Source organism: Fistularia commersonii, chromosome 1, assembly GCF_037954325.1.
Source record: "Fistularia commersonii isolate RoL2024-O1a breed Wild chromosome 1, RoL_Fcom_v1.0, whole genome shotgun sequence".
Taxonomy (NCBI): Eukaryota; Metazoa; Chordata; class Actinopteri; order Syngnathiformes; family Fistulariidae; genus Fistularia; species Fistularia commersonii.
In genome coordinates, this window is record NC_141284.1 from 3,166,782 (window position 1) to 3,192,940 (window position 26,159).

General features: G+C 52.3%; 1 protein-coding gene and 1 long non-coding RNA gene across 4 annotated transcripts in view; one reads left to right on the plus strand and one right to left on the minus strand.

The window, feature by feature from the left end:
* The window catches only part of zc3h3 (zinc finger CCCH-type containing 3), a 47,505-nt gene that overhangs the window by 21,070 nt on the left and 276 nt on the right, over positions 1-26,159 (minus strand). The window contains exons 2-5 of the mRNA XM_086144349.1: positions 24,242-25,442; positions 24,052-24,150; positions 23,747-23,901; positions 895-1,039 (exon numbers count right to left, since the gene is read on the minus strand). Coding sequence (XP_086000475.1) covers positions 895-1,039; positions 23,747-23,901; positions 24,052-24,150; positions 24,242-25,442 — 1,600 coding nt within the window. The remainder of the gene's footprint in view (positions 1-894; positions 1,040-23,746; positions 23,902-24,051; positions 24,151-24,241; positions 25,443-26,159) is intronic.
* On the plus strand, positions 6,341-20,801 carry LOC147237122 (uncharacterized). 3 transcript variants are annotated; one of them, XR_015105964.1, is made up of 4 exons: positions 6,341-6,589; positions 11,796-12,006; positions 13,417-13,534; positions 13,697-14,010. It is a non-coding gene; the product is annotated as an uncharacterized LOC147237122 (long non-coding RNA). The 3 variants fall into 3 exon arrangements; XR_015105965.1 differs by lacking the exons at positions 13,417-13,534; positions 13,697-14,010 and adding an exon at positions 20,625-20,801; XR_015105962.1 differs by lacking the exon at positions 13,697-14,010 and having other exon boundaries at positions 13,417-13,647.

A 26,159-nucleotide genomic window follows, 5' to 3' on the forward strand; every position in this document is an offset into this window, starting at 1 on the left:
ACTTTAAAGTCCAAGGAAGGGGGCACCCGACTGGAACCGGGGTTCTCAATGTGTGTGTGTGTGTGTGTGTGTGTGTGTGACGTTACAGACCAAGGAAGGGGGCACCCGACTGGCACGAGGGTTCTCAGTCTGAGTGTGTGTGTGAATTTTGCTGTGAGATTCGCAGGAGCCAATCACGCTGGGTGAGAGGCGGGGCTTAACCCGGACAGACCGGCTGTCAATCATACAGACGTCCAAGCTCTCATTCAAACCCACAGACTGTTTGAGATCATCAGTGAACCTGCTGACGGGTTTGGGACCATCTGGAGAACATCTAGAGAGAACCCAGGAGAACACCGACGGCGAAAAGTTCCTGGAACTGACTTAATTTTAGTTTTCAGCTGATTGTCGGACCTTCGTGGAAGATGTAGAACCTGGAGAGAACCCGAGGGGGAGAACATTGAAGGAACCCAGGCAGCAGAACATGGGAAGAACCCAGCAGAACACCTAAGCAGAACCTTGAACCTTCTGAGTCTTACTCAAGCGTTTCAGACACCGCGTTTGAACAGGAGGAGGAGGAGGATGGAGAACATGAGGGAACCCGTTCAGAACCGCCGTGATCACATGCAGCAGGACGTAAACAACTTGGACCATGTCAGGAGACGGAGGAGGAAGGATGTGGAGGTGGAAGATGGGGAGCAAAGACTGACTAAATGAAGGAGGGGAAGAAAAGGAGAAATGGCGGCTGTAATGGCATTAAGAGGAAACCCTCCCCCTCCGGTGGTGTAAATGGTTTATTCCTCTGGTTATCTACTGTGTAAAAATGAGCACCATAAATCCCCCCGGCTCCTCCACTCATGCTACGTTTGACGGTGACATTAAAAAGTGTGTGTGTGTGTGTGTGTTTGACGTCACCTGGCAGATTGGACCCTGCGAGCTCGCCAGGAGAGGGCGGGGTTGAAGTGGGGCGCGGCGCCGGCGCCCGGCCGGGTCACCATCTTGAAGCGGCTGCGGAACACTGGCTGGGGGGCGGAGCCTCTGGGCGGCGTGGAGGCGGGACCTGGGAGGGGTTTGAGTGACATCAGGAGGAAAACTTCAGAAATGAGCTAACTCATGCTAATGCTAAACTAATAATAACAGTAATAATAATGACAATAACGGTAAAATGCCACTGATTCAAAAGAATTGCCCAAAAAAATCAACGCGAAATGTGATGCAATAAAAATGACAAGAAATTAATTACGATTGTAGAAAATTACAGAATAAGCACATTAAACCTGTAAAAAACAAAAAATTGAAATTTGCTGACAATTAGTTTGTGCGTAAACATTGCACAAACTTGGAGCAGACAATCACCCAGGTAACTTGGGGGGGCTTCCTTATTTATTAATTTTGAACACACACACACACACACACACACAAATGCACGGACACACACATACATGCACATGTATGCACACACACTGCAGTGCAGAAATGGTTGACGGATGAATGCGAGAAGCCGGGAAATCAAACATCCACTCTTGACACACACACGCTCGCTCGCTTACACACACACACACACACACACACACACACACACACACACGTGCATGTGTCTGAGCACGGCGGCGGACGCGGGAGGTGCGTGTGCGGCCCTGGCAGGTGTGCTCTTTAATAAGCCTCACATATAAAAATGAGCGGGAATAACAAAGGCAGAATTTTTATGAGGCCAATAAATCACAGCCCCTCCGTCTGAGTCCTCGCCTCCTCCGTCACCCCCCCGACGCCCGCCGCACCTCCCTCGCTTCCCCTAAAGTCTCATTCATTATATCATTTTACTGATCCATCAGCGGGGAGGCGCAGGAGCAGAGCGATGGGAGGGGCGGAGGGTGCAGCTAAGTGTTTATATACATTTATTTATTGGGCCGCGAATCAGTCAAGTTGTTTTACGGCACGGGTTCGAGCGGGGAAATTCATCGACGCCGTGGATCGCAGCCGCCGCCGTCGGGGTGTCACCGACCGCCACGACCTGATAGACTCCATGGCGATTACTGGGATGTGTAACACGTTGTAGCCGGACAGGAAGTGTTCTGGACTACATTTGTAGTCCAAATAGGGGATGCGGAGCCAATCCCGGCTGGCGTTGAGGTCGAGAGGCGGGGTTTAACCTGAACGGCTGTCAATCACAGACATCCAACCATTCGCTCCTGCGGGCGAGAACCCTGTCTTGAACTCCTGTCTCCATGACAACTGCTTCGTACCCTGCACTCGGATTCGTTTTTTTACCCCTCAATGTCATTTACCGTGAAAACAAACAAAAACCCAAACTGGGCTCCTTCAGGATGAAACAGGAAGTGTGTGAGGGCGAAGCGAAGGGAGACGGTTTCCCAGCTAAATCTCGGAAATGTTCCCGGTCTTCATCTCGAGTGAAGAAGAGGGACGGCGACGGGAGGAGGGGGTGGATGATCTCATTCCTCCTCCGGTCTTTAATTGCCAATTGTTGGTAGGGTTACGTTTTTAATTAGCCGCCAATAAGAAACCGTGACCACCAGGGCGGCGGCGACAAACAATAAAGCGATTCCATTTCCACTTCTGCAGCCCCTCCACTCAAATAGCCCCCCCCCCCTCCTCCCGACACACACACACACACACACACACACGCACACACACACACACACACACATACAGAGGCAGCAGGTTTCATTTGTCAGCTGGATCCGACGGAGAATTCATCTGGAGGTTTCGCAGCATGCTAACTAGCGAGCGCTAGTTTGATGGCGGCGCCGCTGGCGTCCGGACACCATTAAATGAGCGCGCGTCCTCCTTGAGGATGATGATGGTGACGAAGAGCCGAACATGAGGGACTGATTCAGCCCCCAACCCCCCGGAGACGGGCGGACATATGTCCGATTGATTGATTTGTAGCTGCAATATCTATTGATCACCTCCTATTGATTTACCACTTTTTTTTTTTTTTTTTAAACGCCGTTTCCCGCACATGGTCACTACGGCGTGCTGGAGGTCCAGCCCCGCCCCCTCCTCTTTTTCTCCGAGGCCATCGGCGGGTCAGAGACCTCCGAGTGGCGTAAAGAGGGTCGGCTTTAGCTACAGATTGACGGAAAAAAAAATTCCGAAACGCAAGATCGTGGAATGGCGAGAGATGCTCGAAGGAGTTTGATTGGACGGCGGCGGTAATTCCGTTCATAGACAGAAGCTTGAGTGGCTCAAAGACGTTGAGTTCAGCGGCAAAAAGACCGACAGAGGCAAAATGGCGGCGACTTGGGACTCGTCGCCCGAATGCTCGCTCACCGAAACAGGAAGTGAAGCGAAGGCTTTCAGGCGTTGCGCTTCCATCGTAGGTTCAACCACCTGGTTTGGCCTCAAACCAATTGGAAGCAGGTGTGTTGAGTTATGAAGGGGCGACCCGGACACCCACATGCAGTGTGCTGGCGGCGGCAGCGAAGGGGGGGTGGTGGATGGCGGCGGTTGTTCAGGATTAGTCGCCTGGCTCGCCGTCGCTTTTTCTTCCACAGTTCATCCGTATTGCAGTCAGAGCTATTTGGGCGTCTTGGCAGATGACAAATAGGTCCTGTCAAAGGTGCTGCCACGACAACCGCCTCTACAGCTCGCTATACAACCCCCCCGTAAAGCCACCCCGCCCCCTCCGGCGGAGCTAAACTGTACCACAATCTCCCTCGACCCCCCCGAAAAACATCCTGATACCCAGCGTGTCCGCTACGCCGTCGTATCTCTGTTCCACCTTGGCTGCTGGTTAATGGTATCCGTAGTGAGTCCTGCTATCTGAGTGTGTGTGGTAGCTTGAGTGTGTGTGTGTGTGTGTCAGCGTGGGGATGGATGGACGGCGCCGCCGCGATTGTAAACCACAGCAGGCTGTGTTGGTTGAGTGGCCCCGGGAGCGATGGGGGGTCTCAATCTCCCCGCCGCGGGACCGTGACCAATGAGCACGTGCGCAGGCACACAAACATACGCTCGCGCGTTCACACCTGGGGTCTCAATCTTCCCCTAATAGACCTTTGACAGTGGCCTGCCTCGCCATGCGAGGGGCGGGGGGGGGGTGGCGCCGCGGCGAATTCAGCCTTTGCAGACGGCAGGCGTCTCGCCGGTCGCCCCATCCATCTCTGGCTGACTTATTGCGGTGAATCCACAGATAATCTACTCCGCTCGCCGCCCTCATCACTCCACCTGCAGGAGGCGCCGCGCTCCCGCCGCCGTATCCCATCGAGCCGCCTTCCCCCAACCCCCATAGACGATTATCCATCAAGCCGATCAGAAGTTTCTTCAAGATCAACATGAAGCTGGCATTTGGGACATACAAGTATTGCTACTGCCAAGTACTCGGACGAATTCTACTCGGTACAAGTGCTCAATATACAAAGCATCAGTGACGTATTATGGTCTGCGAGCAGCCTGATCCAGCAGGGATCCTCTCAACCCTCCCCGCTCCCTCCATAGATGTTTATCCATCAAGCTGATCAGAGGTTTCTTCAAGATCAACATGAAGCCAGGATTGGGGACATACATGTACTGCTACTGCCGAATACTCAGACCAAGTGTACAAGTACTCAACATGCAAAGTATCAGTATTATGGTATGTAAGCAGCTGGGATCCTCTCACCCCCCCCCCCCCAAAAAAAAAAAAAATCAGGGACGTTGATTACGACCCCAGGAGGCGGATGGAACGTCACGCTGGAGAGCCAATCCTCATACGGTAGTGCCTCGCCTAGGCCACCACTGTGGGCTGAGTTGCAGCTTCTCAGCCCTCTGACTGGGGACGACTGACAAGTGGGACCCCCACCTCCATCCCCGCAACCCTCAGCTAAATCCTGGGAACAGCGCTCAGTAGCCCCCCCCCCCCCCCCTCCTCCCAGGGACGAGCTGACGTATATTAAAACTTGTTATTGACAGCCCCCGCTTCTCCTCCTGCCATCCCGCCTGTCCGTCCCCCGGGGCTTGTCTTCTGACTCCCGCCGCTCCGCTCGTCGGTCGGACGACAGCCGCCGCCGTGCCGACATCAGGCTTAACAAGGGAGTTACCGCGGTTTAACAGGCCGCCGCCGGAGAGCCGCGGCGGTTATGATAATGCCATCCCCTGACACGCCGCTTGGAGTCGCGCCCGCCGCGTCCCGTCACTCCTCTTGTCATCCCCCGAAGCGGGCGGTGGATCTTCACGTCCCGCTTTCGCGAGGTCACCGCCAGTTTCCCCCTCGAGGCGCTGACATGCACAGGCTGAGCCCCCGGCAGACGAACCAGCGGTAGGTAGCAACACGCCGCTAAAGATGTTGCGGCGGCTCTTCGGTGTCTGGCGGGGCCCGTCTCCCCGCTGGGTCCGAGGCCGGCGGGACTTAATAAGTCTATTTCTGGGAAGCTCTGAATTAGTTGTACCTGCGGGAAACTCCGAGAGGATCTGGGATTACTTCAACACTGAAGCAGCGCGAGTGGAGCTAACGCAGTTCTGAGCTAGCTGGCCGGCTCGAATTTGGTTCCATGAACCGGCCACCTCTGGGGTAACTTTTGTAGGGGCCAGTGTGACATACACCTTGAGTGTTGCACTCAAAAACAAACTGAAGAAGAAGAGGACATGGACAACATGGAGACCTGCCGGTGCGATCGTGTTCTGTGTGGCAGGAAGAATAACCATGGACTACAAGATGGGTTGCAATTTTTTTATCTTCTCCTTGCACTGTTAAAGAACCCAACCATTAGCTAACTGGTCTTATTTCGGCCAAGACGTTCCAAGATGAGCCCTGGAAAACCCGTTTGTGGCAGAGTAGGCCAGAAGAGCTTGGACCGCTTCGGCGTTCCATCCAAGATGTATCAGAAAATGGCCGTGGCTTATGAGTTCCACCGATCACTAAGTCACATGAGTTCCTATGAAGCGCGAAGGGACTAAAGAACGGAGCTAAAATGGTTCTTGGAACTGAAGGTGCACGGCCCCAATTGTCCCAGTGCACAAAGAAGAGGACTATTTCCGGGAAAGGTTCTTGGAACTGCAAAAACTTCCTACAGTGAGAAAGCCAAAACAGACCGCGTCCTCCTTTACACCTGGGGGTCAGTCATTGGTCGAACTCCCCCATGACATCACCCTCTCACTTGTCTCTAGCCGAGGAATCCGAAGAGTTGTGCATCTTTTGATCCCGTAAAACCAACACGGGGATTAAATTCACATCTCTGACGGAACAAGAACGTGGCTTGGGTCCAGCTGGAGGTTGCGCGTCCGGATGACGCGTGACCCACAACCGACCAATGAGAGGCCGAGAACATGGCCTCCGCCCCTCCGCTTGGTCGGACGATGAAACCGTCGCTTAATAAGCTGACGGGGAGGAGCCACGACGCGGAACCTCGAGTTCTGGCGAAAGTACCGGGGTTGCTGTGAATACTGCGGGCGGGAGCTCAGCTGTGTTATACGGCGCCATAAAGCGGCGACCTCGTGGCACCGAACCCGCGGGTTCACATTCAGGGAAGGAGGAGGAGGAGGAGCGCCGCGTTGGTGGAGTGGAGGCGGGGTCACCTGACGGAGGTCAACGTGATCTGACAGGTTAATGGCGGCTGTCGGCGACACGGGGAGGCCCTGCGCGTGTCTTTCAGCCCTTTTCGGTGATGTCATCGCAGTGAGTTGAGGGGAGGGAGGGAGGGGTGTGTGTATGTGTGTGTGTGTGTGTGTGTGTGTGTGTGTGTGTGTGTGTGTGTGGTGGTCAGGGGAGGGGGGCGCGGGCTTGTGGCCTCGTCCATCATCACAGGGTAGCCATCAAGTGTAATGTACACCAGCTGACCCGGGACACCCCAGGCCAGGTCGGGGGGGGGGGGTCGGCGTGGGTCGCTCACCCACAAAAACAAATGGGAGCTTGTTGCCGCGGCGATAACGTTGTCCATCTGTTTTTACTGTGCAGTAATTACACCGGACCCGTTGTCGCTTGCACTTTTTACAACCCCTGCACCTTGCTGGTTCATCCGTTCATGCATTTGTTCACTCATTCATTCTCCGTACCGCTCATTGGGGAAGAGTGGGGGGTCTGGAACCAATCACAGCTGTCGTTACTTGAGGGGTGGGGATGAAACCTGCGCGGGTCAGCTGTCAATCATGAGGCCACATATGGGGGACATACAACCGCGCCCTGGCTGAATAAGCCCCGCCCACCGGCCTCTGAAAGGTCGACCGACATGAAACGGCACGAGAAGCACATTTGGACTTTTTTTTTTTTTTATAAACATAAAAAAATAAATATGGAGGTGGTGCAGAGAGACGCACACAAACACCCCCCCGCACGGACATTATTTAGCGCGCTCTCTTTGAGAAACCGCTAGCACCAGGCTAGCACACGGTTATGCTACTATAGGCTGCGGAGGAATAAGATAAGATAGATAAGATAAGATAAGAACAACTTTATTAATCCCGAAGGAAATTGTTGTGCCAGAGTTACAGAAAATATAACAGTAATATATAATAAAAAGAAAAAGGCAGAATTAGAAATAAAAATAAACTATAAAGTGTTTCAGTGAAACTATAAAGTGTCTTAGTAAACAAGTGATAAAACTATAAGGGTCTTAGTAACAAGTGAGGTAAGGAGTGCACAATAGTATGATAAAAGGAAAAATTGTAGTGTCGCTGTTATGAAATGAAATATTGCACAGTTCTGAATATCTCATGATGCACCTCTCCTTCCTTCCTAATGTCCACCATTAATTCATTTAAGGATATTAAAGCTATAAATGTAGCACATCAGCTATTAGCATGTAGCTGTTAGCGGAATTATCGTGTGTGTCCGTCCCTCCCGACTCCTCTTCCTGATGGCTCTAAATGGCAATGCTATGTTTGCTTCTTATTTGCCGAGACTCCTTGTGGTCGTTGGGTTTTGGGGTACACGCAAACACCAACGCCCCCCCACCCCCCACCAGCGAAAAAAAATGGCGTTGCTGACGGGATGAACTCGGGATCCACGTCATCGTTTCCACGCGCTAAGAGCACAAAGCAGGTCTTAAGTACTTTTCCGAATTCCGCGTGAAAGAGGCCGGCGTCCTGACAACATCCTTGATGAATAATTCACGGGCGATGGGGCCCTGATCGTCTTTCCCGCCACGGCAGGCGCCATACGCCGCCTCTGCAGTAAACAACACATCAGGGACGTGAATAAGACATGACCGACGACGACCTCCACCCTGACCCGGACCCCGGGAGCTGACAAAATCTTTATCACCGATTGAGACCCAGCGACGTTGGGATTTGATGAGTGTGTGTGTGTGTGTGATGGGGGGGGGGGGGGGGGGGGGTGCACACATGTAGCTGTAAGGTCAAAGGCATGACTGCAGCTGTCAATCAGGACATCCCATTAGAAGCATCCAGAGCAAGAGCCCGCGGCTTCGTCCACTCAAGGACCGCCGCTGCATACGCTAGCCTGTGTGCATCTGTGCATGGTTGTGCACACGCGTGCGTGAGGCGGAGTGAAGTGGCGGCGTCCGGGCCAGTTTATGTCAGAAAAACCTTTTTTCCCTGAGCGACGCTCAGGCGTGTCAAGGTTAAGTGAGACGATTCTTAAAGGGCAACTCACGATGGAAGGGGATGTGACCCCCCACCACCTCCAAACAATATATATCCAGACCCCGGGGGTGTGTGTGTGTGTGTGTGGAGCGGTGGTGGGGGGCAGCGGAGTGCGACGGAGTGATGGAAAGGGCAGAAGACGACACGCGGGGACAGAATCGTTGGTTGTTAGCAGCCGCCGGGTCATTGAGCGTGACGCGGGGCCAGAAGATGTATAAGGGGAGGGGCTTAGATTCATGAATTCCGATGTTTACAGTTTATTCGATCATGGGTGTTTTAGCAATATGTTAGCAGATTCGCTAATTGGACCTGTGGATGGAAAGTGGGTGGGACTAAAAGTCCACACCCTTTCCTGATTGGCCGGAAACGACCGGGATTTTTTTTTTTTTTTTTTGCAAATGCAGCTTTCGTGGAGCCACGTCCATTTTTTTTTTTTATGGCGTCCAACTTGCGTGGAGGTCACTTTGACTTTGCTGCCCGACAAGGAGACACACACACACACACACACACACACACAGACGCGGAGGGTAGATTTAAACGGTCCGCGAGGTTCTGGTTGCAGACGCCTCCACGGTGGCGCATCCATCACGCCGCTAATTCTTCGGGGCCGGTGAGTGATGGTGGGCGGGCAGCCGGCCGGACGCCGGCCCCCAACTTGTGTTTCAGCTCCTCAGTGAGGGACGGGCGTGTGTGTGTGTGTGTGTGTGTGTGTGTGTGTGTGTGTGTGTGTGCGATACATAAGCGTCATGAAAGTGTCAAAGTGTTAAGAGAGGAGGGGCGGGGGTGTCGAGGGTACCGCTCCAGTCTTCTTTACACTTGGCCATAAGGAACGTCTTCCAGGTCAGGATCAGACGGGGCTTCGGTCCTTCAAGGTCGAGAGGGAGGTGTGTGTGTGTGTGGGGGGGGGGGGGGGGGGTACAGATGCTACTTATCCGAAGAAAAAAAAAAAAAAAGGGCTGTAGATAAAAGTGTATTTCAGGCGAGTCCCATCTGGTTCTAAACCTGACACTGAGGAGAAATCAGCCAGGTCCATAAAGAGAAGCCTCGACCTTGAGCCCGGCCAAAAGGGGGAGCTTCTTTGGGGGGGGTTGTATGTAGGGTGGGGGGGGTGGAATGCCCGCCGCGGGCCGGTGTCGGAACCGGACCTGGCCCCCGAGGCTATTTGGCTGAGCGAGAGCAAATCCCTAAATCCGGAGGGAGCGTGTTCGGACGGACAGATATTAACTTCTCCGGTCAAATACCCCGAGGGCCTGGAGTTGTCGGGCTGGTTTCGGGCCGCGGAGGGTCTGGAGGGGGATCGATGTCGGAACCACGTCGGAGTGAAAAAGCAGAACGGCCGGGAATCCGACGGGATGTTTGCACTCCATCTGTGTCGGCGGCTGACGCTAAATCGGTGTCTTTCTACCTCCGAATCTGGAAGATGGGTCTTTTATTGGGGGTCTGTCTCGCCGAGCCTGTTTTTTTTTTTAATGAAAAACACAAACGCGCCGACGTCTGAGGCTAACACACTCCAACACTTGATAACGTAAAAATAGAGGAGTCAGGAGTACATCTGACACTGGGAGTACGAGCTCCGTCTGATTCGTGCAGAATATCTGCACACAGTATTTCGGGGATGGATTTAAAGTAACGTTGGGTAACGTATAATAATAACAGCAACTTTAACTCGTTTCCGTGTCCCCGTTTTGGAAAAGGGCAGTTTTTTCCGTCTATTATGAGACGCACGCTTCAACCGCTCTTTAAATAAAACCGCCGTTTCGCCACCCCAAACCCCGCCACCTTGTTTTTTTTTTAAAGTCGTGCGTTACTCGGTGCGTAATGACAGCCTTTTGACTAAGAATATCTGGTGGAGGGCGGGAGGGAGGTGTGACACGTCGAGATGAAAACGGCGCCTCCTTGTGTTACTGTAAAGACCGGCGTGTAGATTTACAGACGACCCCGCACGGCGACACCGATACCTGAACTCGGGTGTAACCAAGAGGGATGGCTGGGATGACTCCGGAGCCCGTCGGGGATGGGGGCTTCCAGGGTTCCGGGGAGCGGGGGGCTGCTTTTAGCGGGGTGAAAAGTGAGGGTTCAGGGGGTAAAGGTTAGCCGAGAGAAAGGTTTCGATGGGGGGAGGGAGTCTCTTGAAGGCTAGGTGCTAATTTGGTGAGGGCAGAGGGCCAAGGGACGGCTGGTACCCCCCGGCCCGCCGCCGCCCCAGAGATACTATACAAGCCCAGCAGGTGTTCTGACCAAGGGAGGCTCCAAATAAACACAACGACAACTTTCTCGCCGGCGAGCGCGCTCAGAAGCCCCTTCTCCCAGGGCTCCGCCCTTAGCGTCCGCCCGCCCTGCGCACTTCAGCAGCTGCCGGGGGCTCTAATTGGTCCCGCCGGGCCTCGGCGGCGCCCCGGAAGTGCTGATGGCGGGGCGGGAGGGGCCCGGCATCTGCTCGGAGTCCGATCCCCACTGCCGTTGGGCCGCCGGTGACGCCGGACGACCTCTGTCAAAGTCGCGGCAAGGGCAGGCGGCGCGTCCGGGACTCTCGGGATTCTACCAGAGGATGACCTCGCCTTGAGTTCGGGCCAAACGCCGTCATGAGACTTAACCACGATGTGGTCATATGGGGGGCGAACTGCAAGTGGACGTCCAGAGAAAACATACGATTTTAGGAAGGTTGAAGCGGGGGGGCGGGGCTTAACCTGTCAATCACCCAACCGTTCACAGCGAGACCTTGGAGAAAACCATACAGCAGAAGTCCTACGCGAGAAGACTACCGCGTCCTTCACCCAGGAACAGTAGATTGACCGAGCAGCAGGTTTGAACATCCTGCGACGGGTTCGGCCAACTGGCACGTTGGACGCCGGAGGTGTCGGGGGTTGGGTTTCATCCCGCCTTTGTGCTCGGCGCCGATGGCGAGGAGCGCGTCTTCCTCTCGGGGGCTTAAGGGACAGACGTCTCCTTCCAAATCCGGAACGTTCCCCTTCGCTCTTAAAGGTTCCCTTTGAATAGAAGAACGAGGGCGCTTTTCGATTCGGCCTGTTGATTTCGCCCTCCGTGGTTAAAATTAGACAATGGAATTAGCTTTGTGGAGCTTATTAAAAGTAAGAGACACCGTGACTGACAAGTGACCGGCCCCAGTTAAGCCTCCACCCGTCGCCCCGCCGCCGTCGGCATCGTTTCAGAGCGAGAGACCAATTAATACTTGTATTATTCAATTTAAAATGACATTTTTTTGTCAGTAAATTAAAGTCGCAAGGAACTCGTGACTTTAACTCTTCTTGCGTCATTCGCAGGTTTGGAAAGTTGAGGTCTCCACTGACCGCGGAGAAGCTTCTGGAACCCGACGTGGAGACGTGGAGAAGATCAGGAGGGAAAAAGGCCCCGGGTTTCCGGCATTGGGATCGGGAGCGACGGACGCTCGGCCATCACCCCGGCATTACTGTCACCGAACGGGCCGATCGATGCTATCAGTGTGTGTGTGTCTTCCCCCCCGTAGAGAGCGAGGTATTTAATACACACACACACACACACACACACACACACACACGAGCCCCCTGGACAGGAGACAAATTAACCACTTCCCAGTGAGCGATTCACAAGTGAGCTGAAGACAGTAAACGGCAAATAATCAATTGCTGCCTCTTCAGCCCACATAATATTGGTGCGCACACACACGCACACACACGCACACACACACACTTATTACTCGTTCCTGGGGAGCCATGAGAACATCTGCAAGTTCTCCCAAAACATCCCGCTAGAACCAGAACCTGGTGCAGCAGGTGCTTCATACCCCCTCACACTCACACTCTCACACACACACATTCCAGGTTGCTGACCCAGCAGCATGTGAACAGCGCCCTCTGCAGGTCTTGGCCGGTACTGCGGCCGAGCGCGTTGGAGCAGGAATGGTGTTCATCCACCTAGCAGAGTGCCAGGGGTTCCGGGGATGCGCCATGCCATGGCCTAATGTGGCTTAAATCTGTGGCTGGTGTATGTCTGTGTGTGTGTGTGTGTGTGTGTGTTTCGCGCAAAAGGTGTCCCGGTCACGCTAGCCCACTCACACCTGGATATAAATAGTCCCGACCGAACGGATTTCTGGGTTTTCCTGCCAGGGTTCCTCTGCGGTGGATCGGCGTGCCGCCAGTCATACCGTTGGCACGGTAACTGAGCCCGCCCGCCGGCAGCCAGGCTTTATTTTGGGATGGGCCGACGGCCGATGACGTCAATTCATGACGTTCGGGTTCCAGCAGCTTCTCCAGCGCCAGGTTACAAAGACGCCTGTCACCGCTACCCCCTTGCATCACGTCATCGCCATTTATTTTCGGAACTGCTGGTGAGAGCCAGCGGGGGGCGCTGCGAGGACACCCTGCACATGCCTTTGCGTTTTTAGACACTTCTATCAAATTCAATCAATCCATTTTCGAACAATCCGTCGTAGTCACAGCGTCCGATTTAGATCGTGACGATCAGTTGACACCGAAATTGGAAGGTTTAAGGCTGATAACCAACCAACAGCACAACACACACCCACATAGGTAGACATCACCTCTTGTTGGAATTTTTACATCGACCCGGTTATAAATTACAGATGAAACATCATGATTTTGTGTAATGGCTTTCCAGAGAGTCTGGATTTTAAAGAAAATTAGCCGCGAGAGTTTAGATCAGAATTCGGCGCAACCGAGATCGAGGTTATCGCCTCAGCAGGTCTGGTATCGGCCAAACATGGCTGCCTGGACCAGAATATCCCGGGTATTAGCATCAGGGTATTAGCATCAGGACTCTGATGGTCTGAAGGGTGTCACCGTCTTCACGCTAAGTACATTAATGATGCTATTTTGACTGACTCAGGACCCGTTTCCATGACGATGTTCCATTACATTTGTTGTTTTCGGACTGTTCCATGTGAAGATGGCGACGACCTAGAAACAACATCGTGCCAGGCAACTTCAGCGGGTGTCAACATCAACAATGGCGAGCGAGCAAGTATTTGAATGGACCGAAAGATGAGCGACCCAAAACTATAACGGTAAATTCCAAGAGAAGGTAGACTGGGAGTCATGGCAGCGCTCTGGAGTCGGCCATTGTTGTTGTGGTCAATCCATCCGGTACCAGCCTGGTTCCCTATCGTTTCATTGTCAGGCGCCACTATTGTGTAAACGCACACCTGAAGAGGTTGTCATGCCAACAGGGCCTGAGCCATACGTGATGTTCCAGCCTCCCGGTCGTACGACCACCTCCATGGCCGATCCCTGGCGGCGAAGGAGGAGGAGGAGGCGGCCTTTTCAAATGAGCGTTGAGGACGATGAGGGCCATTTAGTTCCGCGGTGGCGATGCGTACAGCCGATACAGAGGGACCGATGCGAACGCACTCCTGGACCGCACAGCTGTCCAGACTCAACTACTCCGCTTCTGTTCCTGGCAAATCTCACTAATTAAATAGGTGAGGCATTAATTATTCAACCCGGGAGAGGAAAGAGACCCTTGATGAGGGGGGCGAGGCAAACGGGGCTGAGGGAGCGTGGTGGCGGCGGCGGCGGCGGCAGGGGGATGTAGCGGTTTTTCTCGGGGCAATAAAACAATCCGCGGCCGGCGCGGCTAATCAATACACCCCTCTGGAATTAGCGGTTATCTTTCAGGCCTTTAACAAGAGCTCGCTGACTGACAAACACAAACAATCATCCATTATTAAACAGCCGGCTGGGGCGGGGTTGGGATATGGAGCTGTGGGAATGTGCTGCCGGATGATGGAGGGGTGCCAGAAGCTAAGCGAAGACAGAGGAAGACGGGTGGAATTAAGGAAGGACCATCCAAGGAGCGGTCCTGGTACTCCTGGATCCCATACTTCCATTTTCACCTGCCGTCGGTCCCTCTTTTGCCCCTGATGCCTTGATACTGCCTGGTAACATTGTTCTAAAGTGTTCCAAACTCTCTTTTCTGGAGGACCGTTCCCACCCATTCACTTTTTGGGTGATATTCTGGACTCCAGCCCAACTGGAGACACTCTTGGTTTGTTTGGGGCAATTCCAGATTTGACAATGGACCAAATGCTAGCACGGCTAGCGGAACCACAGCCAATCACAGCACAGGAAATGTGGTGAGAAGACCACTAGCATTGCTGCCAAAATACTATCGAGTTTCCAGAAACTTACCCCTTAATGGTTTGTACTTTGTACCTGCATGAACACTGTACACGTACTCTATATATTTGTATGCACGCTATCAACACACACTAGTAAAGGTATGTCTTTACTATATATCAAAACACCGACTTGCTCTTGAAGTACTTGTACTTCCGACACCAAGGCTCCATGTACCACTGGCTCCATAGTCAAAGTACACAGTCCCGACCCGTCGTATTCTCGTTACTCCGCGCGTTGTTTACGGCTTCTGGACCGAGAGGTCACGGCGTGGAGACGCCGAGCGACAGGAGCGATCCGTCACAGGCTTTTACGACTCTGCCGTATTTGCTCAACACGTTGACAAAATAATTTGCCGTGGGTTAAATCCCAGTGGGGTGAGAAGGGGAGGGAAGGGGGCAGGTTAGGTTTAGGGACGTCCATTCTTCGGCATGACCGGAGAACCCCAACCACCCCAAAACTGGACAAAACCATTTGCTTGGCTGACTCACTTATCTTTAAAGCAGCTGCTGTTCGGTTCTTCATTACAAACTTTTATACCTACAATATTTTGTCAATGACTAATCTATAGATCATCACTACAGGGAGTCCTGAACTTACGTTTGAATTCTGTTGCTAAGCTGTGTGTAACGCAATATTCACCATAAGTGAGAACTCTCATACGGTACCTTCCCAAGTGCCAATGTCCCTCACCTATGTGAAACACGGTGGTAAAATTATAATCTAGGACAGAAAACAAATAAAAAAGACATGTTTACTTAAGATACAAAATGAATATGTCAACCATACACTTAAGGTTTGGGAAAAGACAAGACGATTCCTGAATCTACCTCTATCCCTATCAAGGGCAGCAAAAATAACAGCAGCAGGTGACTTTCTGCCAGCAAAGATGGACGGTGGTTTCATTCGATGGGCAGGGAAAGGTTTAATCACAATAAATCAGTTATTTGAAGGAAGAACTCTGAGGGCTTTTTCACAACTTCAGGCAAAATACGACATTGACTCTAAGGATTTATTTCGATATTTTCAAATTCGACATTATTTGATGACACGCAAAGAATGGGACAATATTAAAGAAGCTTCGACTAATTTTGAACAATATTGGGTTGAGATAGTTGAGAACAAAATGAACATTAAAAATACAATATCAGATATATATGGCAGGATACGTATGGACACTTTAGTGGACACACTGGATGTGAAAGCTAAGTGGGAACTGGAATCTAATGCCGTGATTGCTGATGGAGAACGGGAGAGTTCTTGGTTGCCCTGGCAACAATGTTTAAGCAGCCCAACATGGAGGGAGTTCAGCTGGAAGTTAAGAATAAGGTATTTTAAAACTCCCTTGATAATAGCTTCTTATGATAATAACTGTTCTCCCCTGTGTTGGAGGGGCTGTGGCATAACGGGGGACTTCTCCCACATCTTTTGGGACTGCCCTAAACTGATGAAATTCTGGGAAGAGGTAAAAAAAAAACAAATAAGGGAGATTTTAAAATTAAACAGACCAATTGATCCACAGCAATTTATTATGGGTGCAGCATCAACAAGCGACCGAAGGAAAAAACAGGTGTTTTCGCTTAGAGTTCTTCTATTAATTGCACATAAAATGATCACAGTAAACTGGCTCAAACCCCACCCACCTACCCTGGACCAGTGGCACCCATTAAAAAATATTTGGAGAGTTGAAGATATTATCTCTATTTGACTGAGTTAGATGTTTTTTTTTTTTTTTTAGTTTTATTTTATTTTCCGCTTGCTATTGAGGAAATAAGTGACCTATAAAGAATATTGTATAATGTATATCTTGTTATGAGGTTTTGTAAGAATGTGTATGACTCTGTTAAGGAACCTGTTCTAATAAATGTTCAAAAAAAAAAAAAAAAAAGACATGTTTGAGAGTTATAATGAAGGGAAAAAGCTTTCCAAAAAAATAACACCAACAAAGAAGTGTATGAGACACAATCCAATATGGCATACAGCCGGCAAATGTAAACAAAACCACGGTCCTCGCGCAGCCACGTATTCGTCCGCTACCCTCACCAGCTAGTTCCCCTGCGAAATTTGTTGTTTTTTTTCCGCAAAATTTCTCAAATACTGTATGCCGTAATGATGAAACAAGACTTTACTAATAAATGTATGGGGTATGATGACATAATCAAGACAAAACGTTGGTGGAGGACATTGTAAACCAAGGACTGACTGTTATTATTTTGGTCAATGACTTTAAAATTTGTTGTTGTTTATATTATGAGCGTGGTAAAGGCTACGGTTACAAAGCGTGGAGTGGGTGGACAAGGAAAGGGAATAACACCAAGACCAGAATAGACTCTAAGGGTTCGAGTGTCCCGGCCCTTTACGACCGACAAGGAAAGTTGGACAGACTTGGCAAAAAATGTCAAGAAGACCTAGGTGGTGGATGGGGTTGAGGGTCGGGTACCGAGAGCAGAGCCAGATATATAAGTTCTGGTGGTTCCACACCGAGGAACCGTGAGGAGACGTAAACAAGCACTGTTCACTTTCCAGTGGTGGTTCACTTGAGGGTCACTCAGGCATTGCGCTCAAGTTTCATATCTAAGATCCAGGATGGGTTTTATCCATAGACGTTTACTGGAGGTGGGGTTTTCTTGCTCCTTAAAAAAAAGGCCTGAGCAGATGTTTCATCTGCAGCACCCTTGACGGGAGGTGTTTTTGTAACCCGGCGCGGTGAGCGAAGACAGCTCGGCGAATGGATAGAGGGTCCGCCTGCGAGCCGATCCACGCCTGGTCTGCTGGTGCACGCCCACTCCGGGAGGGTCCTGCAAACCATTTCCAGCTCCTTGAAAGCAAAAGCTACATCGCAAGACAGACTCGGACCGAACCCGTCGGTCGGAACCGGCGTTCTCGCCACACAATTTACCCGACAAACTGGACACCTGACAGCTAGATTATCTCGGGGGCTAAGAGCTAATCCGGTTTCCAGAAAGGTGATCTGGCCCCCCCTCCTCTCCATCCCCGTGGCCACCCCTGGGAATAAAAGGTTGCGTCAGACAATTAAAGTGTACGACGCGGTGAATAATCCTACTCGGAATCCCCAACAAGCCCCGCGGTCGTAAACCATCCCACATGTCGACAGCCATGCCAAGCGCCCATATAACCCTGCCCCGGCGGTAATGACCAACCGGTGATCCCTCCCCCCTGCCCGAAGCCCCCCCTCCCCAAGTCATACAATCCCTGCACTGCCATGTGTCCAGGCCCGTGTGTGTTGGACATAATTAACATGCCTGGCACTCCTTGCGCTCTGCGCTCGCCTTCCCACGTAAACGCCAAACCCCTGATGATTATTATGGTGACACACCAGTGTGTGCGCAGACATATGGAGGGGAGCTATGGAGGGGGGCTGGGGTGGGGGGTAGGGTTACCGTCAGGGGGTCGGGGGGCACAGCGGGGTGAAGGGCTGGGCGGCCATACCGGCACGCTCGACTACTGACAAAAGATGAAGATTGATGGAGGGTCGCATAACGACCCCTGACACTCCCTGGGCTTCGAGCGGAGGGGACGGAACTTATGCAATACGACGAGTCCAGAACCGACACATGCGCTCCACCTGATCGGCAACGGTTGAACCAACCACCGACCAGGTCACCTGTCAATCATACGCATACATCATTAATGCCTATGGACAAGTTTGGAGTCTTCGATTAATCTGATTTTGGGCTGTGGGTCGAACACGGAGAGCCTAGAGAGCGTGGAGAGAACCGACGGAGGAACCGGGAGAACTCTGCACGGAGAGAGAACCAAGCCAGCCACCTGATTAGAACCAAGTCCCTTCCTGCTGGGAGAAGACCCTTTCGGTACACTCCACTGCAGTGGGACGAAGACAGAGAACCTGAAGAGGACTCAGGCACGAACCTGGAGAACGTGTGAAATAACATAAGGAGAGAACCAAAGAAGGAACCAGGAGAACATGGCGTCTCCAAAAAGAGAACTCAATTGGCCCCCTGATTCAAACAAAGTGCCCTTCTTGCGAGAGGAAGACCCATCGGTACACTCCGCTGCAATGGGAAAAAGATGGAGAACTTGGGAGAGCGTGCAAAAAAACACAAGGAGGGAACCGATGGAGGAACCAGGAGAACGTGGAAACTCTAAACGGAGAAACAACCAAGCCAGCCACCTGATTGGAACCAAGTCCCTTCCTGCTGGGAGGAGACCCTTTCGGTAGACTACACTGCAGTGGGATGAAGACAGAGAACCTGAAGAGGACTCAGGCATGAACCTGGAGAACGTGTGAAACAACACAAGGAGAGAACCAAGGGAAGAACAAGGAGAACATGGAGACTCCAAGAAGAGAGCCCAGTTGGCCAGCTGATTCAAACAAAGTGCCCTTCTTGCTGGGAGAAGACCCTTTCGGTAAACTACACTGCAGTGGGACGAAGACTGGGAACCTGAAGAGGACTCAGGCATCAACCTGGAGAACGTGTGAAACAACACAAGGAGAGAACCAAGGGGAGAACGTGGAGACTCCAAGAAGAGAGCCCAATTGGCCAGCTGGTTCAAACCAAGTGCCCTTCTTGTGGGGAGAAAACCCTTCGGTACTTTGGCGCCGGTCACATGACAGTCGGCATGGTTGACCAGAGAATACAGAAGCGGCAAACAGAACCAGGTTGAGCAGTTCACAAAAACAGCTAATACACACTAAAAGAGTCAAAGGGCCACAGGCTTGGACAGGTCAGGTTCCTTAGCCCCCCAAAACACACACAACTACACACACACACACACACACACACGATGGTTTTCCAGGACTTTTTTTTGGGGAAACCCAAGTCGGCAGGTGAAAGAAGGCCCACGTCTTTTCAGTTACTGGAAAGTGACACAGACGTCAGAAGCCATCCTCGCCCCCCACTAAAGATGGTAACGGGCCCTGAGACCTTTACCCGAACACGATACCGCCGTTGCCCGTGGCGACGCCTCCGTCGGTCGGCGCGCGACCGCTGCCGCCCTGTTAGGGTTTCTGATTTATTCAGACAGCCGCACGCCGCCGACCCCGAGAAAACATTTACCTCCTTAACTGGGAAGAAGTGGCTGTAATCCTGACTCAATAGTATTGATTACACATTTCAACACCCCCACCTCAACCCCCCCAACACACACACACACACACACACACACACACACACACACACATGGCGCTTCCACCTCCCCCGCAGGAAAAAAACACCCCTGTGTGACGCCACACAGAGCGCTCAGCTCACGCAACTACATTTTACACTTAGAGTGGAAAGAAAATTTGGGGTGGAATATTACCCCCCAACACACACGCACACACACACACACACATACATACACATACATACACATATACATACGTATACATGCAAGAATAACGAGCACAGGAACACCAACACACGTATCTGCGCACAAACACATGCACACAAACACCAACAGATGCATACATACAAAAGTACAGGACGCGGGTCTTAACACACACAGGAACAAAAAAAAAAAAACACACACACACACACAAGCGTGCGCACGTATACATGCGAGAATACCATGCACAGGCGCACAATACGCCGTATGCACAAACATGTATAGTTTGTACATCAACACACACACACAAGCACCACACATACACACCCACAATTAAAAAAAAAGTTAAAAAGATGCAAATGTGCACGTGTGCATGCAAACACACACACACATACACACTCAGGCACACAAAACACACACCTACACACGAAAGAACTACAAGCACTCGCACACACACTGACAGACACATACATACAAGCATGTTAAAGTACACGTATTTAAACACACACACACACACACACACACACACACACACCTTTCTCAAAACCCCTTTGATATCTCCATTCAATGGCCAAATAGCATTTCAAACCATCGTAATATATTGGACTATATTACATTTGTATACGTTTGTAGCAGAAAAAAAAACAAACATAGAAAACACCATGTTTATGTTCATGGTTTTAATTACAGCCAGCTGACAGTTTGATGAGGTGACTGCGGTGGCTGACCGGGGCCCCCCGGCCCCCCCGGCCCCCCCGGCCGACAGTTCACCTCCACGCCAGCGAAGAGGAGCCCGAGCAAAACACGAGTCCTCCAGAAACCGCAAAACCGTCGTCCAGAAACCGCCAAACGTTCAAGGACCGAGGAATTTGCTGCCATTTAAACCGGAACATTTCTTATGGTTGATGCATAAAGAATCTACAAAAAGCAACTGAGGCCTCTCCTGTGTGAGTGTGCGTTATCTTTAAATCATTATGGCATTTGTTTGCGTGTGTGTGTGTGTGTGTGGCCGCATGTGTGCGACGGAGACAAATGGTGAGGGGATATAAAGAGAAAGGATGAAACATAAAGCTGCAGAAGTTGGGGACAGAAAGGGAAGGCGGACGCCCACCTGTTTGACACAGAGAGCCTGAGAAAGTGGACGGGAATGAGTAGAATGTGTGTGTGTGTGTGTGTGTGTGTGTGTGAGTGTGTGTTGTCCAAATGATAATGCGATGGGAGAATGCTGGGGAATGGCATTTAGACAGCGCAATGTTCAAAAAAAAAAAAAAAAGCAGCTGATGGGAGGAATGGCGCGCTTCCTCTCTCTCTCTCTCACACACACACACACAAACACACACGCAATAATTTGACCTAAAAAAAGCTCGGCAGTTAACACATATGCAAACACACACACACACACAAGAGAGTGACGCAGTTTGCATGAAATCTGTGACCCCAAGAGGTCCAAACAAACAACCAGCGAGTTCATGTTTTATGTGTGTGTGTGTGTGTGTGTGTGGGGGGGGGGGTGCGTGTGTGTGTGTGGTGCGAGGTCCACGAGGCAGTCTGTGTGTGTGTCTGTGTAGAAAAGGTGAGTTCATCTCCAGTGGCAGCAGTGTAAAGGAAAAGTGATAGAGTCCAAAGCTAGTCGTTTCAGACACACACACACACAAACAAACACACACACATCGTCAATGGACATGCACGCACACAGGCGCATGCACCGCACACACGCACAAACACACATTTCTAGAGACTTTCCAAGTCAGTGAACTAATTATCTGAGAGTTCATTTTGCAGTTTTCCAGTTTCCCTGCTTTCCGTGTTCCTCGCGTGTTCCCTCTTGACCCCCTCGGCGTTCCCTGCGTGTTCCCTGCGTGTTCCCTGCGTGTTCCCTGCGTGTTCCCACGAGGGGAGGGAACGCAAATGGAGGCTCAGTGAAAGGTCACGGCCTCCAGGGGGAGCAGGAGCCCTGATTTATGGGGGAAATAAATGGGATCAGTGTCGGCATGGAAAACCGATCCCCTGGGCTGGGTGGGGGGTGGCGAGGCGAGGGTGCCGGTAAACTGATGCGCAGTCCTACTACAACAAGTCGCTGTAGTAGATCCTGCAAGACCTCCAACAACAAGTCCTACAAGCAAACAAGTCGACAACGCCGGACAGACTTATTACAGGTTTCTATGGAAACCAATTGCTGGGAGTCTAATCCTAATGCTAACGTCATGCGGTAATCCCGCCCAATCTGCGCCCGCCATCGATGAAAACCTTGACATCCGCTTCGCCGCTGGCCTCCACCCCTCACGCAGTTGACCTCCGACCCCCAGGCTTCACGACTCAAAGCCCCGCCTCCACCTGCGAGGATGATTTCTGGCAGGTTTTGGTTCCTGGTTGTTTTTTCCCGGCGTCCGCGAGCCGACGAGGGGCCTGAAACTCCGGGAGCTGCTGCGCTCAGCATCCCCCGGCGCTGACATTTATGGGCTTTATGAGATTATCTATACACACATGTACACACACGCGCACACACACACACACACGCACTTCTCCATTCATTACTGCCTTAACTGCCCACTTTGTTTATACCGCCTTAAATTAAACCGCAGATAAGCCGTGGCTGCGGGGAACGCGGCGCTAACGCTGGAGCTAAAGTTAGCGGTCAAGGAAGAAATTAACGGACACGGTTTGTGTGTGTGGTTGTGTGTGTGTGTGTGTGTGTGTGTGTGTGTGTGGGGGGGGGGGGGGGTCGTCTAAGGGGCTCATCTATAGGGGCTCTGCTTCCCGTCATTAGTAATTCAATTTGCTCTTTATTAGCGTCTCTTATCGGCGGCGCAGGCGGCGGCGGCGGCCGGCTCCCCGCGCTCCATCTTCCATCCCCCGGACCCTCCACCTCCAGCGGGCTCGTTAATTAGAGGGGCATGTGTTCCCCACCGTGGGCCATTTAGGCTGCAAACAGGACGGGAGGGGGGCGGCGGTAAAGTTGGGGCCGATAAGAAGCGCGGCCACAGGGACAAATAAAGCCTAATGTTAATAGTGATGGCCGCCGCTAATGTCTTCTGCCTCGACTGACTGCGGCAGATTATGGCAGGCGCGCGCGCGGGGCGACGCGCCGAATGACCGCGGGGGGGCTGGAGGGGCCACGTGGCGGCGGCGGCGGGCTTTGAGGGGGTGGGCGCTGTAAAAACAATGATTGCTTTCCATCAGGTCGGGGCCTATATTCTACAGTTCGTTAAAACAATCCAATTTGCAAAAGGATAATTATGCATTAGCTCCTTTTTATCTACTGGAGGGAGAGCGGTGCCGCGGCTTGATAGCGGCGCCTCCGCCCGCCGCCACCGCCGCAAATTACCCGCTATCTGCGCTTGTTCGCCATCACGGCTGAATTGGGCAATCAATTAACCCTCGCGCCCCCCCCCCCCCTCCTCCGCTGGGTGGCGAAGGTGGGAGGTGGGGTCACCGGTGGCGGAGGAGGCGGTGGCGTGTCGGATGCTGCCCTCTAGTGGAGGCGGACGGCGCGGCGGACGGGTGGGAAAACACGGTTGCGGCGGGGTGTCTTTAACGCCTGGTGTTGTATTTCAGGTGAAAATGATTTCACTGGATTTCAGAATATGGAAAAAGCTTTAAGGTTCAGAATGTGAAGAAGAAGAAAATAAAACACGCATAAAGAAATAAACTAACACCGCCCGGGCTCACCCTCTCTGACCTCTGACCCCGTCGCTGGTTGGCTCCGAGACCCATGAAAATACTAGAACCGCCATGTTTGAGCGTTTTGAGACCCCCTCCAGACCTGCTTTGGAGGACGTGGACTTCCCTTGAAGAAAGGAGAGGGTCCCTACCTGTCCTGGGCGTGGACGGCGGGAGGCGCCTCAGCTTGTGTCTCCCGAAGGACACCAGCTCCCGAGCGGGGGCCCTCCTGGTCCAGGCCGGGCTCCGGGCCCTCGGGGAGGGCTTGGCCGTGGCCGGGCCGCTCCCCCTCTCCGACCCTGCACTGCTGAGGACGGCGGGACAGACAAGGTCACGGTGGAGACCCCGGTCAGTATCAGGTATGGCCACAGGGAGGTGGTATATCACATTAATAGAATAAAAGAAAACCCTTCAACAGGAAGTGGTGGATAATTTGGGATAACCGGTGGTAATTTACCCGCTGGCCGACCTCCTGATGATCTTCATCCTGCTGCGCAGCTTGAATCCAGCAGGGGGAGTAGAAGGGGCGGAGAAGCGTCTGACCTCAGTGCTCTCGCTTCATTCGTTCGGGAATCAGAGCAAAAAGCCATGAATAGATTTGCATAAAAGAAAAGAAGACTGATAATAATCCGTCGGTTTCTCCTCACCCGCTGGTCGACCTCCTGATGATCTTCATCCTGCTGCGCAGCTTGAATCCGGCAGGGGACTGCGAGGGGATGGAGGCGCGTGGCGGCCACGCGGCGGACGTCAGAGAAGCCGCCGGTCCGGCTTTCCCTCCCCTGACGCTCCTCTCTGATGTCCAGTGGAAGGCGGACCTGCGTCGGGCCGCCCCTGTGGCGACCCCTCCCATCGCCGCCGCCCTCTGCCCCCCAGCCTTCCAGCGGTAACGGCTCCCCGCCGCCCCGCCGCTGGGGGAAACACCCCTTTTCACTTTAGCGGAGGGAGACGACGCCACTTTGAGCTTCCTCGCCGCATCAGCCTTCTGGGACACGGCCCGGGGAGAGGCCAGCTTCCTGGGCGTCTTGGCCGTCGCGCCGGCGGAAGACGACACCCACCTGTACTTGGAGGCCCGGGGGCCGGGGAGGCCGGGGCTCGGCTTGCGGGGAGTCTTCTTGGTGGCGGGTTTCCTACCGGCCGGGGCCGACGTGGAAGCCGGGGTCTGGGCGGAGTCTCGACCCGGGGGAGGGGGTCCTCCCCCCGCCACGCTCTGACTCTTCACCCAGGTGAATTTGGACGCTTTCAAAGGGGGACCAGGAGGATGGGGGTTCATAGGGGGCTTTTTTGGCTCGGCGTAAAGCGCCGCTGTAACACGCGACGAGCTCGAGAGAGGAGGAGTCTGGTGTGTCTCGCTGCTGGTTCCGCTGGCCAGCGAAGGCTTGACCGGTGCCAGCTGTGAACTGGCTTTGAGGGAAGAAGCTCCCAAGAAGTCCCGCCCAACTCCATCCGGCTGCTGGGTTTGACTCAGAACGCTGGCTGAGCTTTTCAGTTCCTTTTCAAGCGCGCGATCTTCTGCCACTGTCTTTCCAGCGCTCCCCGCCGTACGAACGAGCCCCGCTTTCTCCTGCTGAGCGACCCCTGCTCCTGTCGCATGGCTGCTTCCTCCTCCTCTGCTTTGGCTGGCAGATAATCCAGGAGGAGCGGCCTGGGGCGCGGAAACCTGTGAGGTTTTATTTTTCAGGGAGTAGGTCTTCCTCCAGCTGCCGTGGCCTTGTGGCGAGAAACGCTTCCCTCTGAAGCCGGGAGGGGGAGCGACGGGCGCAACCCCGGCTGACACGGACGCGACCGGAGGTCTCGGTCTCGCTCTTTGAGGCGCGTCTCCATGGACACTCTTATGCTTGTCGATTAGATCTACAAAATCGTTAAAAAAAAAGGATGAGAATAAGCTTTCGGCAAAATCCAGTTTAAACAATTTCACACTTTCACGCTGTTTTATTATGAAAATCCTTATTTTGTAGCGAGGAACTAACAGACGGCAGCGGGAGGACAGATATGGCAGCCTGATTGAATTCTCATATACCAGTGCTATATTTTTTCTTCTCTTATTCATCTTCAAGTTAAGATATTCTCTCGCACTGACACCTGTAGCTTTGTCTCTACGGGGAAGGGAATTTGCAGACGTCATGTCAGAGGAGACCATCGAAAAATAAAGAACAACACGAAACACAAAGAAAATGATGGGTTATAAGCTAGCAATGCTAATACGAGTAAAATGACAGCAAAACACTACACAAGCCAAACAATACAGTCATAATACAAAGGAGGCAAAAATACATGCGGCAGATGTTAAATACTGTCTGTACATTTGCAATTTCAGTAACGTTGTATTGTTGATCACAATTTCGTTTTGTTTGACCGTTTGGGTTTAAGCAATAAAATGTTTGGATGGGGAAGCAACGTCGTTAACTGTCGGCTTGGGAGACCGAATAACAGAGGAGCATGGTGATAAACACATCTTCCACAAGGCCGGCGCGTAGTTAACAATCACCTGTGCTTCAAAAATAAAAGGATATGTCAACGTAGAAAGGAATTTATTGGTATTAGTGGTAGAGTTCAACTCCTTTGGCA